General features: G+C 33.6%; 1 protein-coding gene and 1 pseudogene across 1 annotated transcript; one reads left to right on the top strand and one right to left on the bottom strand.

Annotated features, from left to right (window-relative positions):
- Positions 1-9,029: 9,029 nt before the first annotated feature.
- LOC132030578 (14 kDa proline-rich protein DC2.15-like) lies at positions 9,030-9,724 on the top strand. Its single transcript, XM_059420273.1, has one exon. The coding sequence runs from the start codon at positions 9,041-9,043 to the stop codon at positions 9,497-9,499; it is 459 nt and encodes a 152-aa protein (XP_059276256.1). The 5' UTR covers positions 9,030-9,040; the 3' UTR covers positions 9,500-9,724.
- Positions 9,725-13,277: 3,553 nt separating this feature from the next.
- LOC132069472 (uncharacterized acetyltransferase At3g50280-like) lies at positions 13,278-18,086 on the bottom strand (annotated as a pseudogene).
- Between the last annotated feature and the right edge of the window lie 1,492 nt (positions 18,087-19,578).

Genomic DNA, 19,578 nt, shown 5'->3' with positions numbered 1-19,578 from the left:
TTTGTCTTGGTTTGCAGGTTGAACATTTAGCAGACGGGATCTTTATCCATCAATCTGCTTATACCGAAAAAGTTTTAAAACGATTTTACATGGACAATGCGCATCCTTTAAGTACTCCAATGGTTGTTCGCTCACTTGAAGTGAGTAAAGATCCGTTCCGACCTCAGGAAGAAAATGAAGAGCTTCTTGGTCTCGAAGTACCATATCTTAGTGCAATTGGTGCACTTATGTATCTTGCTAACGCTACAAGACCTACATAGCGTTCTCTATTAATTTGCTAGCAAGATATATACTCTTCTCCCTACACGAAGACATTGGAACGGAGTTAAGCATATATTGCGATATCTGAAGGGAACTAGCGATATGAGTCTTTTTTATACTAACAAAGGTAGTACATATCTTGTTAGTTATGCAGATGCATGTGATTTATCTGATCCACATAAAGCTCGATCTCAAACAGGCTATCTGTTTACATGCGGAGGTACTGCTATATCATGGCGATCTACAAAGCAGTCCATTGTTGCTACTTCTTCAAATCATGCTGAGATAATCGCTATTCATGAAGCAAGTAGAGAATGTGTGTGGTTGAGATCAGTGATACATTTCATCAGAGAAAGATGTGGCTTGAAGTGTGATACAAAAATACCCACAATATTATATGAAGATAATGCTGCATGCATAGCTCAATTAAAAGGAGGTTTCATAAAAGGAGATAGAACGAAGCACATTTCACCAAAGTTATTCTTCACACATGATCTCCAGAAGAATGGTGATATTGATGTGCAACAAATCCGTTCAAGTGACAATCCTGTAGATTTGTTCACCAAATCTTTGCCAACTTCAACACTTCGAGAAGATGATATTCAAGATTGGAATGCGAAGACTCCGACATCCGAATCTTGGTCCTCGTCGGGGGAGGAAATACGCGTTGTACTTTTTTTTCCTTAACCAAGTTTTGTCCCATTGAGTTTTCTTGGTAAGGTTTTTAATGAGGCAGCTCTCAAAGCGTATTACTAGAAATGTGTACTCTTTTTCCTTCATTAGGATTTTTTTCCCACAGAGTTTTTCCTAATAAGGTTTTAACGAGGCACATCATCTAATTAATGGACATCCAAGGGGGAGTATTGTAAGTTGGATGCCCACCAAAATTCTTGGGCACCAAGTATGTGTGGCCACCAAGTTATTCACTTATGGCCACCAAATTGTTCACTTATTTCCTCCTATAAATAGGAGTTCATTTGTAGAAGTTATATATACAATCTATTCCTCTCTATATACTTCTCTTTTGTGTACTTACTTCATATTCTTTATTTTATAACACATACCTTTTAATTTACTTATGGTGGTGTTACTTTTGAGTGGTCTCCACATACAGAGTAGGTTATGATCGTCGTTGTCTAATGCAAAAGTTAAGTCGAAATTGAGGATACATTAAGAGCCTATTTGGATGAAAAAAGCAAGCTTATAAATTTAAAACTCGTTTATAAGTAAAAAAATAAGTTGGACTTATAAACGATTTCGGGCCTTATAAGCCGCTTTTAGATAAGTTAAGCCAAACGGGCTCAATTATTTTTTTGGGCTTATTTTAAGCACAAAAATGACTTTAAGTCAAGCACCAAAACACTCAAAAAGTAAAACAAAGCTTTATAAACCGTTTCGACAGCTGAATTGCCCTTCTTTTTTGCGGTGGTCTTTAAATTTTGCCCTCATATTTGAAATCTTTAAATTTTGCCCTTCGGCTTAAAACCTGGGTTAGGGTTCAACCCCCACACATCAAAATTTTAAAAAAAAATCGCAAGACGAAATTTAAATTTCGCTATGCCCCCACCGCATACACTTGTGAAGGAATTACCAAAGTTATGCGGGACCAAGATACTTATGCCTTATGGGCGTACTTGGCATAAGTATGCGGGTCCGGCATAACTTTGGTAATTCCTTCACAAGTTTATGCCGGTCCGATAAAAGTTTGCCCGTTAAAAGATGCCCCCACCGGCATAAACTTGTTAGAGAATTACGAAGTTATACTGCACCGCAAGTACTTATGCCTTATGGGCGGACTTGACATAAGTATGCCGGTCCGCATAACTTTGGTAATTCCTTCACAAGTTTATATCGGGTCCGATAAAAGTTTGCCCATTAAAAGTATGCCCCCGCATAAATCATATGGGACCATTACCAAGATAGCCGGACCCGCATATTATGCAAGTCTGCCCATATAGGTCACGTGAGTATCTTGGGTCCGACATAAATTTAGTAATTCCAACAAGTATATTGGTCCATACACGCTACCCAAACCTTGCCTTGCAATTTTTTTTTTTTTTTAATTTATGCTTGAGCGGGGGTTCGAACTCAGAACCTCATGATTTCTGCGTGAACGCTCGCAGTTGCAATGCGAAGGGCAAAAATTAAAGACCAACAATAACATGAGGAAAGATAATTTAAAGACCACAAATATAATAAAATGAAAATTTAAGGACCACCCCAAAAGAAGGGCAATCCGCGCAAAAAATGACAACAACTTATAAGCCAATCCAAACGGGCTCTAAGCATAAGCTTATAAAATTCGTAGACCTCTCATAGGGCATTGTTGTAGCACCTTTTTTTCATCTTCTTGTTTCAACGTTCTTATCCTTTGGTGATTAGCTTTTAAATTAAACTAAGGTTTTTTTTTTTTTTTTTTTTTTTTGAGCGGAATATCTTAATATATACTCTTTAAAATTACATATTTTATTCAGTATACATTTAAATTTCTTTGCCTAATTTTGATTACCTTTTGAATTTGGCCTTTCGATAGCTTTTCCATCGACATACCCGCTGCCACGTGAATTGTTTTTGTCCATATGACATTTTTTTTTAAATAAAAGATATTTTATTTTCTTTTTAGCTTTGCTAACTAATACTAATATATCATCTTTTTCAGGCCAAGTTTATAAGAAACTTTGCTGAAACTCCATTATTTCAGCTAATCTTTTTAATAGCTAAAAGTGATGGAGTTTTAGACAAACTTTTTATATATTTAGTCCAAAAAAGAAGAATTACATTGAGACAAATTATCATTGCATCTAAAGAAGAAATACAAAGCAATAAACAATAGCTCTATAAATTTGGATAAACTTTTTTATTTGGTTGAAAACTATTGGAGCTCTAGATTTTCTTTTTATAAATTTGACCCAAAAAAATACAAACATAGTTAAAATAAATAGTCATGACATCTAAAGAAGATATAAAAAAAAATACATTGGAAGATGAACCGACTTAAAAGGACCCTCTTTGCTTTATCTAACTCGGCGTATAACAATTAATGGTTGAAAAATACCCGACTTAAAAGCTGAAAATCATCTCATAGGTGAGTGTAATCGCGATTTTTGTCATGTCAACTTCTTTGACTATGAGGATCAAAGCTATCAAATTGCCGACTAGTTCAGAAGATAATAATTAGGACTAAAAATAATTTAAATATGTACTAAATAAAATAGATCTCCAAGGTATTCAATCTTTTTTCAAGTATCTATCGTTTTCCAAACTGCTATCACTGCGTTTAGTATAATTCGATTTCCCTCACGTACATCACCATTCTTGCACCTACCATCTCAATCTTGAAAGTTGAAGTAATGGAGTACATATTTTGTTAATAGAAATGCAATAATTAACATCATTTTTATCACCAAAGTGCGATAATTCCTCTGTCACAATAGTTTCTTTCCCCCTCCCAACCACGACTATATATGTTGAGAAGCCTTTATTTTGCCTCTCCAAAACCTTCTAGAATTGCAACTATTTACCGTTATTCATACAACAACAACAACACTGTTATTCGTAATACTCTCATTATTCTTCCAGTTGCAAAAAAATAAACATTTTTTTACTCGAAATTTTTTGGAATATGTGGAATCTTTAGGGCTACACTCCAATTAATTCTCAAAGAGCAAAAAGATATTTTCTTGTGAGGATCCCTCAGCCACTCATGTGACAAGGACCACGAACATATTGTACCATACACATATAGCCCACTTGTACTTATAATTAAGTGTTCTAATTAGCTGAAAAGGACAGGGTGGCCGAAGACGAAGAGTCATAATAATGTTTTTTCCCTATCTGGAAGTTCTCTGTGTTTGTTTGTAGTAATTATAATGATACACAAATTAGGAACGAAGGCGGAAGTCGGCCTTCGCTGGAAAATTACATTATATACATATAAGGTTAATCTTATATATATATAAAATGATGAACCTCTCGGTAAAAATCCTGCTTCCTGACGATACTAGTTTAGTAGTGGACAATCCTACTGTGTGCAAGGACATGTACTCCGAACTCATTGTCTATTATGTACAGGGGTGAAACTAGAAGGCCGGATATATATGAATTCGGTCTAATCCAGTAGCTTTTGCTTAAACACAGTATTTGTGTTACGAAATTCACTAAATATGTATAAATATTAGATTAGTACACGGTTAAATATCACTTGAAATCGTCGATTATTCTAAAATTTAGAATTCATAGAGTTGAAAGCTAGCTCTGGTTATGATTATCATATCAAGCATGTTAGCTATTAATATTATTAGTATCTTTTGCACCCCAAAAAAGACAAAAAGAAAAGAAAAGAAAAATTAGCTGGAAAAGAAGAACCAATTTTCTTATAGCTGATAATTACCAGACCAAGAGAGAAATTCAGAACCCAAATTGTGCTTGTGTTCCTCACAAACCTCCAAAATCTGGGCTGTGTTTCAGCGTAGAGCCAAAAGTATTGCCATAATGGCACATGGGCGCTACTTCCTTTTCCCATCTTCGCTTCTGATTAACATCATAGGAATTAGAGAAAGCGAAAGCTTTCACTTTCAGTCTTGGTTCTGATTTTAGTTTCCAAATCAATGTTTTCTTGGTAGATTAAACGAATAAATGTACATCTTTATATCCACGAATGGCAATTTAGCTGAATTTATTTAAATAACCTACGATGCTTAATTATCCAACAAGCTACTTCGAGTGCTTGGCCATAATGCCTTGGAGACTTAAGAGTTCCGACTGATCCAAATTCGTCCCCGCATAAGGTATAAATGCGCTCATCAGTACTATAATAATTTTTTCCATTTCAGGGGCTCAAACTTGAAACTACTGCGAATGGAGAGATCTTATCCATCTCACTGCAACTTTTGATTGTAATGGACAACTCTACTAATTAATGTGATAAACAATTTAAAAATAATTATAATAATGGATATTAGGCAAAAACAATGGTCCACTATTCAAGAAAAAAGCCTTTGAAGGTCTCTTCTTCTTTTTTAAAGCATCCTTGAGCCCTACATGTTTCTCTTTTGAGAAAATACATAAAATGATCCACATCCTTCCCCCCGCTCCCCCGGGGAAGTTGTCCCAAAGACTTAATTTTGCAATGCAACTTTACGGGTGTTTATGTTGTCCCCTTTTCTGGTTTGAAATGAAATAATATTCCCTTGAAAATAAAGAATTAATTTTGTTATTAATCATATTTTCACATTAATTAATTCCTAATCAATTATTAAATTCCTAAATAATCATATTTTTTCCAACATTAAACCCCACTAGGGGTGTCAATGATACGGTTCGGGCGGTTATTCTATAAAATTTATACCATACCAATTTTTCGGTTATTTGATTTTGTAGAACCAAAATTAGACTTTTCAAAATCGTCCCATCAGCTCGGTTTCTCTTCAGTATCGGTATGGTTCGGTTAATTATTGATTTTTTTTTTAAGAAAAAGAACATCATGTTATAGTCACTAGTAACAGCTAAAGACACGATATCGTGCATGCTTCTATAAGACTTTGACAAAAACTCTCTAGACATTTACTATGTAAAGGGTGATGAGAAAACATGAAAACAAAAAAATAGTCATCTCCACTATTTTACGATAGTGTAAAATAATGTTAAACAAAGACAAAAAGTATTTCAAATTAGATCGCACGAAAATAAAAATCAACGTTAGACGGGATTTAAGGTATAGTCTACTAAGATCAAGTATCCAATAAGATAAATTTAAAATCATACGAGAAGAAATTATCTAATACTCTGTAGCTTTTTATCAAAGATCGTTGGAATACCTTATAACTTACAAGCTAGTTACTAGTCGAGATGTTAGAACTAATTTAATTTCAATACGAGTAGTATAATTGATTTTAGCGTTGGAACATTAGGTGTTAATTATGTTGCCGGCTTTAATCGTTTTCATCATCCCGAACCCAAAAGAAAATTTTAATATTTATTATATTTAAATTTAATATATTGAATATTTTATTATATTTAAATTTAATATACAAAATATATTTCTACATAAACTTATTCGGTACTGATTCGGTATATTTTTGGTTTATTTTTATAAAATTAAAACCGACCTAATTATTCTACTATAAAATTTATATAAAAACCGTCGATTTTATTAAAATAAGCACTAAAAATGCAATAATTAGGTTAGTTAAGTCGATTTTTGAAAATGTTCTGATAATTCCCAAACCCCGCCCACTGCCGTCACCAGAATCTGCCATGCCGGAAATCTACACCTTCAAAATTCAATCTTTTCTATTAAAAACTCAATGGCACCTCCTAATTAAAGAATAACAACACTTCACCGCACCCTCAAAGATCGGGAGTTTTTTGCATAGAAAATATTAATTTTTCGATGAGTATTTATATCTTTTCCGGTGAATTTGGACAGAAAATTTATGGTCTGTGTTTTGCCAGCTAAATCTTTGATTTTTTCGTAGAAGTCGTCGTCTTCTCCGATGTTCTTTTGAACCGGTTGTCGGGTAATTTTCTCGATCCCGGAAATGAGTCGTTTGGAGATGGTATCATCAAACTTAACGTCAATCTTCTTGCGAAAAAAGGAAAGAATTTAAAAGAGAAAAGAAAATGTGTGGGAGAAGTTAGACACTTGGGTCTTGGGGAGCATGTGTTTGATGATGCCTGGGATGGGATTAGGAAGAGAAAAGAAAGAAAGAAAGAGAAAATTTAAAATGGAACGGGAAGATTAGAAAAATTAATTAAATAATAATTAATTGTATGCCATTCAATTAGAAGTCATAGTTTGAATCAGTTTTTGTGCTTTTTCTTTCTCTTCATGCGCTCGCAGGAAGTAGTTAATTTTACTTCAAATAAGAATAGGAGTATATAAATATCTATAAAGTTGCAGTGCTAAATTAAGTTTTTGGGATAAGTTTGGGGGATTTTATGTATTTTCTCTTTTCTTTTTAATACAGTGATTCATTGTCCTTAAGATAATGATAGGTAACTAAATTGGAAATTAGTAAGGTTGCATTTTTTATTTAGTTTAGTTGCCGACATCCTTTCAAGGACTAACTAAATTGGCGCGTTTTGGGAAACTAAATTGAAAGTTAAAAGGACTAAAATTATATAAAAGGATTAATTTCACGGATTGAACTTTCAATCAAACTTCAAATTATTGAACTAAAGTCATAAAACTTCAAATTATTGAAATAAAGAAGGTCGAGAAATGCTAAATCTGATTTATTTTTTTATTTTATTTTTTAAATAAGCAGACCGCCACTTTCAACAATTAATCACCTTTTATAATATCCACATAACATCACTTAAAAAAAATTGAAACTCATTTTTCTAGATGACCTACACAAAATGAAAAGCCCTGATAAAAGACATCGGGCATTTATATTAGGAAGTTGGGTCGGCAAATTAATGCGTTTTTTTTCTTATTTTCTTATTTTAAAGTGGTATCACGTGAACATTATACTCCCTCCGGATTAAAAAATGTGTCCACTTAGCTTTTTTTTTTTTTTGAATTCAAAAAAGTGTTCACTTATCAAATGAAGAAACAATTCACCTTATTCTTCCAAAATTTTCTTTATTTACATATTCCTAAAAGTCTTTTATTACTCCAATTTTCTATGATATCATTGATATCATTAAATAAGTTCAACATTTGGTTATTCCAAATTTGACTACTATTCAAATTTTTTCCATACCATGTTTTTTCACAGATTTCAAGTTTGACTCACTTATGGTTTGATCTAGGCCTTTAAAATTTATTCAAGGCATGTGATGATCAAAAGTCTTATAACTTTCATTTTTTATGCGGAGATCAAACTTTCTTTTATTTATACGACAAATTTTGGTGGTAAAGGTTGAAAATTTGCTCCATTTGACGTTTTGAAATTTTAGTGAAAATTTGAAATTTTATTTTGGATATTAAACCAAGTTAGATGACCATTTTGAGAAGAGAAGTTTAAAGGTTTATTCCTTCTTACTGCTTTCGGTAAGTGCTGTAGAGCAATTTTAACTACTCCATTAAACGACCTAAAGAAGAAATAATGGAGTGTTCTTTAATCATTGCAATATGTTATGTTCATACTAGTTAATGTTAAGTATTGAGTGATCAAGTCCCAATGTTTCAAGTTAATAATCATAAAAATCATAATTAGGGGTAGTTTAGTCAATTTACATATTTTTTTTTCTTAGAGTGAGTGGTTTCTTAAGGGGTGTGCAAATGGCTAAGTGGCTTTTTTTTTTTTTACCCGAAGGGAGTATATGTAAAGTGAGTTACCTATATGACTATATATACTTCCATGGAAATTTTATACATAAAGTACCCGATTTGCATTTTCGTGGACGAATTTAGCATTCTTAAACATTTATTTTCCATGATATATATGATTTAATTGGTTGAATTTTTTCTCCAAACAAAAATTAGTCTTATCACTTTACAAAAAAATGGAATTAGCTACGAATTTCGTCGCTAATCCATCGCTAAATTGCTCGTAGCTAACTAAATTTTATGATGATCCGTCGCTAAGTAGTATTAGTGAAAGATTTTCTTGTTTAGCTATAAAATTTGTCCGTTGCTAATTCCTATATTTTTTATAAGTGCATGTCTTTAGCACAACTGAAAGTTGTATGATCATACATGAAAGAAATTACCGCCAATTATAATAAAACCAAGATATAGAAACTACTAAAGAGAAGAAGCCCTCATTCAAGAAAAAGGAATCCCTTTACTTTTTCAAATCTATAAATACCCTTTACTTCTTACATAATTATGCACTCGTCACTTGAGCAAAAGAAAAAAGAAAAACCACTTCAAAAAACAATGGCTTCCAAGAATATTTTCCCTAGTCTTGCTCTTTTCCTTTGTCTCAATCTTTTCTTTGCCTTAGTTTCTGGCTGTGGCACTTGCCCAAAACCTACGCCTCCACCAAAGCCAAAGCCATCATGCCCTCCTCCTTCAAGTACTCCAAAAGGAACTTGCCCAATTGATACACTTAAGTTAGGAGTTTGTGCTGATGTTCTTGGATTAGTACATGCTGTTGTTGGCTCACCACCAGTTACTCCTTGTTGTAGCCTTCTTTCCGGACTTGCTAATACTGAGGCTGCTCTTTGTCTTTGCACTGCTATTAAGGCTAATATTTTGGGGATTAACCTTAATATCCCAGTTTCACTTAGCTTGCTTCTTAATGTTTGCTCCAAGGAAGCTCCTGCTGGCTTCAAGTGTTCTTAATTAGTTTCCTTATTAATTTCTCAATATTAAAGCATGTCTTACGTTTTCCTTATATTTTCTTGGAGGGTTTATACTTTGAGATGAAGTTTAATTTGAAGATTGTACCTAAGTAATTGGTAAGCGTTTCACTTACCAATTTGAAGTTCCTTACGTATGTGATATATGGCATTTTCAAGTTTATATTGTACAATTCTTATTGGTATTACACAGTGCACTTTGACTTTAGAGTTTGCTTTACATCGTTTTATTTATTTATTTTATATGTTCCCACCTTCTTTACTTATAGTGTTGACGTTATTGTGCTGATTGCTTATCAAAGAGTACGATAGGATGCTTGAATTATTTCCCATCATTAATTAGGGATTTCAGGTTTAAGTATGAGAAAAACTCATGGTAGGGACAATATCCACTTAGTATGGTTTGCACGGCATGAATCGATCAGATTAGTTGGATTAAGGAATTTTAGATACCGGAAATTTTTTATTTTTTTTTTAAAACTGTCGAGATTGTAGAACACTTCTACACTTTTGGGCGTGATTTCGCCTTATGATGAGTTAAATAACTAATTTGATTTCTAAAAGTTACTTCCTCCTGTCCGAAATAAGTGTCTGTAGCCTTCTTATTTTGGTTTAAAATAAGTGTCCGCTTACAAATTCAAAAAGAAATTAATTTTATTTTTCCATATTTGCCCCAATTTGCTCAAGGCAATAAATAAGCAAGTCTTATTAATTGCGGAAAAAGGACTAAATATACCCTGTACTATTAGAAAAATTTAAATATGCCCCTCATTATACTTTCGATCCAAATATACCCTGTCCTTATACTTTAGCACCGGTTTACCCTTATTTTTAATAGAAAAGACGTGTCACCTCATAAATGAAAAGACCCGCCCTAATTTTTTATCAACTACCCGACCCAATTCCAAAGCAGAGGAATTCACGCCTAATTTCATCTCCGTTCGGTCATCCGAAACGCGCCACCACTCTTCCAAGGGGCAACATCCATCGCAAGTGCAATCAATTTGTCCAAGTTTATGTTCTACAAGTGCAACCACCACTCTTCCACGGGACAAATTGATTGCACTTGAGATGGATGTTGCATGTGGAAGAGTACTGGTGGTTTAGCGGTGGTGTTCGGACGATCGAACAAAGATGAAATTGGGCGTGAATTCCTTTGCTTTGGAATTGGGTCTGGTAGGGTTAAAAATCGAGGCGGGTCTTTTATTTCCGGGTTGACACGTTTCATTCCGTCAAAATTAAGGGTAAATCAGTGCCAAAGTATAATGGAAGGGGTATATTTGGATCGAAAGTGTAACTTATATTTAAACCATTTTTAATAGTACAGGGGTAAATTTGGCCCTTTACTCAAAATACCTTTTTTTCTATGAGTTAGTGTTTTCGTAAGGAGTGTGAAAAAGGTTAAGTGGACACTTATTTTAAACCGAAAGAAGTAATGATAACCACACATGATGTATTATATATATGAAGTCTTTCAAAATCTATTTAGTAATAACGTGATGTATTTTTGCAAAAAAGCACCACGATATAATCATAATGCAATAAGTTTATGTCCAAATTAATTAATTTTTTTTAATTAATAAATAAAAGCTAACCTCAAAGAAAAGAGTACAAGCAAGGGGGCTAGACCTTATCTTACTAATCCTAATGAGGTAACGAGCCTCTACTAATTAACAAGCATAAAGAAAATAAGAACTAGAGAAAACTAGGTGTTTTCTGATCATCAAAGAGTTTATAATACACTCTATGATGATATTACAAATGAGGATGCTTAAGTAATGTAAAAATAAAAAAGTCAAGAATAAAGTTGAGTTATCAGCCTCAAACTTCATTTTATATATGTATGAACTAAAAAAAAAAAAAAGCTTTCTAAAGAATCAAGATTTTCTTTTTGTCTTCTTCTTCAAATTTCTCCAACAACACTTTATAGTTCATCACTTCTTGAATTTATTGAATCTTGTTAAAGTTGTTGACACAGCCAGATGATTCTGCTTTGCCAGTTGCATCGGTAGGTGCCTTCGATAAATTTCTCAGTCACCTTACCATTCCAACTATGCTGCCTTCCATGTGTCTTCTTTTTACTTTTGTTGCTTCCACTTCTTTGTTGCCTAGGTGAGAGATCCCCATCCTTGGTCACCTTATCAAAGCATATGTCCAGTATCTCGTCCTCATCATCCCCATCGAACGTGTCATCGCCCAAGTCAATATCATATGTTGTCGTTGGAGTAAGTCCTAAAACTACAACTCCTGGCTCATGGCTCTTTGTCAATACTCCCATATGCAATAAATGCTTACTACTCCCAATTTTAATTAATGTAATTTTTTTAGTCCGTGTTAAAAAAAAAAAATCACTTAATTCACTTTCAATATTTAGCTGTAGTAATTTTCTAATTCCAGCACCCCCAGTGACATGTTTAATATTACAAATTTAAGGAATATTTTGGTATATTAGACATATTTAATTTAATGCTACAAAATTTAAAAGTCTTTTTTATGCTCTTAAATTTCATGTCTGATCAAATTTAAAATACATAAAATGAAACAGAGGAAGTAGTTCTTTTCTTGAAGCAAAACACGAACACAAGAAAAGAAAATGAGGGGAAAAAGAAGGAAATTTCATTTCATTATTAATTTTCTATAAGAAATATACCATGTTAAGCAAACAACAGATTGATCAGAATAATCTTATTGTACTGTGATGATTTTAACATATACTGTAACTAACTCATAAACATTTATATGACCTAAAGACGCCCGTGACACGATTAGGTGCAAAACATCTAATAGGGGAAATGACACCATCCACATGATGGGTCTGTTTTTAGGACTCCTTCATGACCTATCATTCTCTACTTTTAACATCTTTTTGAAAAGTATTCCATACATGAACCTTCTCCTCTATCTCATACTGATGAAGTACAGGATAAATATGTACTCCCTCCGTTCTAATTTATGCGATGATGTTCATATTTCTAGAGTCAAACAAGTATTTTTTAATAGTGGAGCAATTTTATTATGTCTATTAAATATTTTAAGTTTTTATGAATTGTGATTTATAGTACTTTTAATGTAATTTTTAAATATGTAAATATAATTTTTTTTAAAACTTAAAAATACTATATTGAAATTCACGCTCAAAATTTAAAAATCTGACTCTCAAAATTCAAACTATGACCCATGAATTGAGGCTGAGGGAGTATGATATATGTAGGTGGGAATTTGTGTTAATTTGGCTCAATGTAGTTCTCGATTCTGCTTGTTTATAATTTGTCCACGGGACGTGGTGGTAACCTATTTAGATTTTAGAGTCTCTCTAGAATCCACGTTAACTACTTGTGAGAGAGAGATAGAGTAAGAGAAAAATATAGAATGTAAAGTTAAATTTTGAGAAAGTCGCCATTTCAATTGCTTTTGTTCTTTGGATTCTAATTTTAATTGAATTATCACTCAATATCAACTTTACCCCTATCCAATTTCCTTATTTCTTAGCATCTTATTAAAGGCATTAAAGTGAACGTTGAGGATTGTACCTAAGTATAGTAAGACTTACTGAGATAGTTCTAGCTTGTTGATATGTTTGTAAACATTTAATTGAATTAGTCTTTTAAATCCAACCGAAGGTTCTTCTTTCTTTTGGTTAGACCACTAGTTTGGGCTTCACAAATTGATTCCATCTTTTATTAGTTTCAAGCCCAATTGCATTTGATTGTTATTTTCTCCCCATACACGCATACGAAAAAAAGCATAACGACCATACAACAACATAGAGTGCAACAACAATAATATATCTAGTGTAATCCCACAATTGATTTCTGGAGAAGGTAGGATGTACGTAGACCTTACTCGATATAAACAGACCTTACCCCGACCTTTGTGGGGTAGAGAGGCTGTTTCCAGACAACAACAACATAGAGTCATGAGACATAAATGAATTACTGTCAAATGATTAATACAACATGTCCTTGCCCATATATTTTCTAAACGGAGACAGCCTCCATAAACTCTTTATCTTTCCCTAATGCTTCCAAGGTCTCAGGTAAAAGGCAGATTTCAATATCAAAACTCCCTTCTTCAACCCCAGTAAAGAGTGTGACTTTTCCATCACCTTTATTTGCCATACCACTCCTCACAGCCACTGGTTTCCCCCACCCAAAGTCATATCATACACATTAAACCTTGGAGAACTACTGATCCCCAATCTATACCCTACAAACACTGTACTCTTGTTGTATATCAATGGACTTTCCAGCCATTCTTTGTAGAGTTTCAACGCTTGTTCACAGTTTTGAGAAGCAACCATATTGTTCATTTGCAAGGCTGCCCATCCTTGGCTTTTCTCTAGCAGCTCTCCAGCTTTTGTCTTCACTGGCACTAGATAAGCAGCATTTCCAAAATAGGTGGCTGATAGCGGTGGTTCTACTCTTGACCTTGTCCCTATATGTAAAACAACACCAACTTCAGAATAAACTGGAGTAATTAAAATTAATCAAGACGGAGCTAGGATTTTGAGTTTATGCATGCATTCTAGATTCTAGAAAAAGAACGTTACAGAGTTCTTGACAGATTATTTACATATTAAGTGTATTCTTTAACATAAATACTAGATTGCGCTAAAGCTAACGGATTCTGACGAACCTGTAGACAAAAAGCTACCTCCACCTCTGAATATAGAGTAGTACTCCTTCCATTTCAGTTTATGTGACTAGTTCTTTTTAGTTTGCTCAACAAAGAATAAAATACCTCTCAATTTGGAAAGTATTAACTTTACACTTCCGAAATCATTTTATCTTTAATGAGAAGCTTTTATGACCCCACAAATATTATGGCATGTAACGTTACAAGTTTAAATTTTTTTATAGCCACACAAATATTGTGTAGTGTAAATCATAAGTTTAAAAAAGTCTTCAATTTTTTCTTAAATTTCATGCCAATTCAAATATGACACATAATTACTGGAATGATGAGGAGGGAGTATACAGTAGTTCATATTGGAGGTATTTACAATACTAACCGAGTAAATTATTGAAAGTGAAAGCTATTTGAAATTGTAAAATGCGTCTTAAGTGCCTAATTTAGCTCCCATGTATTTCCATGTTAATTGTGGGGTTTACATTCCATGTTAATAAGAGTTGTTTCTTGATGGACAAGAAAATATCATAAAAAAGAAGCAGCATTGTATCAAGCATACTGCAAGTTCAAAGACAAGAGTTTCCTATAACATATTTGGGATGTCCTCTGTTCCAAGGCAGGAAACTTATTTGTTATTTTGCTGATATGGCTACAAATATCCTAAAGAAGATCAGTTCTTGGAATTATGGTAGGCTATCAACTGGAGGTAAGGTAATTTTGATTAAGCATGTGCTCCTCAAAGAATGCTAGTTCACTTACTTGCCATTTGTGAGCCTCCAAAAACTATTTTCAAACAAATGGAGCAAATTTCTGCTAATTTCTTATGGGGCAACAATGAGGGCAAACATAAATACCACTAGGCAAATTGGCCTAGTCTATGTTTGCCTACTGAGGAGGGTGGCATTGGTATTGGAGCATTACATGAGATTTCTGATTCTTTTGCTGCAAAGCTATGGTGGCAGTTTAGAACTAAAGAGTCTTTATGGGCAAATTTTCTAAAAGCCAAGTATTCTAGAAGAATTCATCCTGTGGCTAGAAAATGAAATTATTCTCACCTCACAATCGGAGAAGGATGAAGATCAAAGGAAAAGTAGATCATCTTATTTTATGGAGATTGAATATTGGTAATGCTAATTTTTGGTGGGATAATTGGTCTGGCCTGGGAGATTTAGCTAAGTTTGGTATTGATAATACCTCTGTCAAGGGAACTATTTCTGAATACATAGAAGAAGGGAAGTGGAATGTTGACAAGCTTCTGCCGTAAACTCCCTAATAACGTGGTGAATCATATCCAAAGAATTACTCCTAAATCTCGAATCTTAAGATAAACTAATTTGGACTATCACCACAAACACGGGAGATTTAGTTGTAAATCACCGAATACCATTGCAGGCTCACTGTCCATCTTTAGTTAACAAAATGATGTGGCACAAGAAAGCTCCTTTTAAAGTTTCCTTCTTCCTTTGGAAGGTTTTCAGAAATAAAGTGGTTGTTGACCTCAACCTTAGAAGATTCAATGTTAATTTGCCCCCCAGATGCTCATGCTGTGATATGCATGATGAAAGGACTTAGAGCATTTGCTTTTAAGAAGGATCAGCCAGAAGGTTTTGGTTGCGCTTCAATCAATGTTTTGGGATTTTTCAAAACGCCAACAAGATAAGATACCAAGTGATAACATGGTGGCTTACAAAAAAGGGAAAATCCCATCCGTAAGATGGCACTTCAAATTCTTCCTGGTATCATTATTTGGCAGGTGTGGAAGGACATATGCAAAGCCAGATTTGAGGGAAGGAATATGTCTGTGCAAAGAATCATTGTGAGAATTTGGCAACAACTAGTTATGACCATACATAAACAGTTCTCACATGTTGATCCCTTTTATGATTGTCTCTTCATACAAGTCATGGAGCGGGCAGACATGCCTATAAATCATTGTCGTTAAATGGTCTTTTCCACCTCCAAACTATGTGAAAGTGAACACGACGGGTGTTCTGTGGGAATCCTATTATAAGTGATGAGGGCTCATTAGGAGACGACAGAGGTTACTAGGTTACCGCTTTGGAAGTAATTATGGCATCAATACTAACAATGTGGTCGAGGCTCAAGCCATGGAGATAGGAGTTAACGGTGTGTGAAGAAGGCGTTAAGTTAGAGTTAGAAAGTGACTCCAAACTTCTCGATCGATAACGGATAAAAGCATTCCACCTGGAACAACGTGGATATTGTGTTAACGATCGAAGCTTGCTAGAAAAGGTGGAAAGTTGGAAGATTAATCGTTGTTTTAGGAAGGTAATAGATCAAAGAAAGTTCTTGTCCAATCGGTCTAGGAATGCAGATACTACTTGGATTACAGAATTTCAGCTTCTTCCTAAGGTGGTTAAGGGAGAGATGAACATGGATAGAATGCAATGCCTACATTCCGGAATAGCATCATCAAGAACAACTGCGATAATCATAGCAAATTGTATAGGATTTATGCTTTTGATGTACCTTAATTTCACACAGTGTATAGAAGAAGAGCAGTCACTCTTCTAATGAACCAAATTTTTGTAAGCTTAGTGGAAATCCTATCATGATTTAGTATGGAACCTGTCCATACAAGATAGGTGCAGGGAGATAGGACTCCTCTGTAGTGTATTTTGGAAAATATGAATAAACGAGCCGCTCGATAAGAGGGTTGATTGAAGGAAAAAATAAAAAAGCAGTATATATACTATAAACTCAGAAAAATATTGTAGTGCCAGAATGGTACTTCCTGGGTTGCAGTCCCAATTTATATGATACTTTTTGTTTTTTTAGGTTCAAACTATCAAAATTTGACAATATTTTTAAATATACTTTTTTTTTAATCATATTGACATATAAGAATTGCAACCTATAATTTTTGAACATCTAATATTTATTTTTAAAAAATTGAGTTGATCTAATCAAGTTAGCTTCCAGATTAGTAAGTTTGACTTTCGGAAAGTAAAAATTGTCACAGTAATTAAGACGGAGCGAGTATTTCACAACAATACCTATAATGAGGCTGATGGCGACTTCTTCCTTTGCATCAAGATGACGAGCACGAGTGACTGATCGCCATAAATGAGCCAAGAAAGCTTGAAGAGAAGAAACATTATTAGTACTAATACCCAATTCAGAATTAGCTTTTACTTTGAGCTTAGCTATGCTCTCTCGACTAAAATGAAATACCCTTTCCTTCAACACAGGCCGTTTGATTTTCAACTCATCATTAAACAAATTCTTGTCATCAAGCATTAAAGGTAGCTGAATTGGAACAATAGTACTAGTATTATTCTCATCAGGAAACCATCTTTCCAAATCAGGAAGTTTCGATATCTTTCCGGAATTATTACCACGAGATATCTCTGACCAAGAATTGAAAAAGTGCCAAAAAGAAGCTCCATCACCAACCATATGATTCAATGCACAACCAATAAAATACCCATCTGCCAGCTCAGTTACTTGCACCCCAAGCAACGGTTTCTCAATCCCCTGGAAATTTCTAATCCCATTTAAAGGAAAAAAAGAGTGGACAACACAAGGCACGTAAGTGGATTCAATAATAGAAGAGATTGTCACGTTAAGCGCAATAGCATGCACAAACTGAGCACCAGCGTTGTTACAGTCAATGAAGAAAGAAGTGGTTTTGTCCTCGGTGTTGACTTTGGTGGCTAATCGACCAGCTAGAAGAGGAAAAAAGTGCAAAGTAGGAGAAAGGGAAGTTTTTAAGTGATGGATGGAAGAATTGCTATGTTGTTGAGGATTTGGTTTGTGAAAAACAAGGCCCTTTTGGATAGTTCCAAGGAGTGGGAATCGTAAATCCCATGGGGTTAGATTAATATGCTTTTTGATTTCCTGTTCTGCTGCAATTAACGATGTTGATATTACTTGCACTTCTTCCATTTCTCTGGGCAGAGCAGAGCAATCTTTCACAAGTCAAATAAACTGTACAAATTTATGTAGCATCAATTATTATAATTTATACTCCCTCCGTTCATTTTTACTTATCCACTATATTAAAAATAAATTTTCACTTTTACTTGTCTACTTTAGCATATCAAGGAAAGATAAAAAAAAATTTCTCTTGTTTTACCCTAAACATTAATTACTCATTTTCAAATCATTCTCCAAGTCCAATGAAACTATACACCAATTAATATGTGTATTATAGTAAAATACATACCTCATTTATTAATCGTTAAGATGCATGTAAAGTCAAAAGTGGACAAGTAAAAGTGAACGGAGAGAGTTTTTAAGTATTTTTTAAATATGTAAATTTTATTTTTTTAAAATTTATGTTCGAATTTATGATTAAAATTTCGAAATCAAGCTGTGACATATAAATTAGGATAGAGGAGTATTTCTTTAGTTTGAGTTTCATGTGTATCACGAGCATATCTCTTACTATTATAACTCATTTGAATAACTTTGTTTAATGGAAGAGTGACGTGTTTGAGCTGTACTATACACCTAATCGTTACTATTATTATTAGGCCTTATTATTATACTACTGGTGAAGATAACCTAATAAATTATGATTGTAATGTTCAATACTATATTGGATATATAATAGCTACATGTACACCAAAAGAACAATTTCAAAAGAACTCTAAACTTGCCTTTACATATGACAATCTAGAAGAAAACTAATTCCCCATTTTTTTAATTTTTTTTTTTTTTTAAAAAAAAAAAAAAAAAAAAAGACTTTCGTTTCATCTAAGAAATACGGGGACGAAGTTAACATTTGGGTTTGAGGAAATTTGGCTGAATCCAGTTTTGATTCATCTCCAATGGAGAGCCACATCGTCCGAACATATGCTTCTCTGCGTGTTTTTCCTATATTTTTTGTTCGGATTGTTAACAATAGAAAATTCAATTGAAATATTATGTAAAATGAATCCAAATCCTTGGAGGTAGTGGTGTACACATGGTTATTATCCGATATAGCATTGATCATTACTGGAATCATAAGTTACCGGAGGTGATCCCTTTTCAAATAAATCACTCTCGATTTCAAATTACAAAACATCTCCAATTTAATCTATTTCAAAAGAAATGATAACTCTATAAATTTAAAAATAATTTAACTTAAAATTTTCTTTTAACCTTATATCGGAGAGAAACCATTTCGTTTTCATCTCTCACAATATCCAAATGAAAAGAAGGAGGACTTTGATAAAACTAAGGAAGCGGAAATGAAAAAGACCAAAGTGGTCCTTTGATAAAGCTGGCCACAAATGCAAGCCTTGGGCCTGCATCGAACTATTGGGCCTCTTTAAGCAAATATTAGGGGACTTTCATGAATGAGAAAAGGGCAAAAAACATATATGTACATATTAAGAGGTTATATTTACGAAATATAACGATACTTTTTAGTCTACAAAATATATCAATAGATTTGTTATAAAATCTATACAAATCAGGTAA

Source organism: Lycium ferocissimum, chromosome 9 (assembly GCF_029784015.1).
Source record: "Lycium ferocissimum isolate CSIRO_LF1 chromosome 9, AGI_CSIRO_Lferr_CH_V1, whole genome shotgun sequence".
Taxonomy (NCBI): Eukaryota; Viridiplantae; Streptophyta; class Magnoliopsida; order Solanales; family Solanaceae; genus Lycium; species Lycium ferocissimum.
Note: the sequence above shows the minus strand (reverse complement) of the source record. Positions and strands in the feature narration are given on the sequence as shown.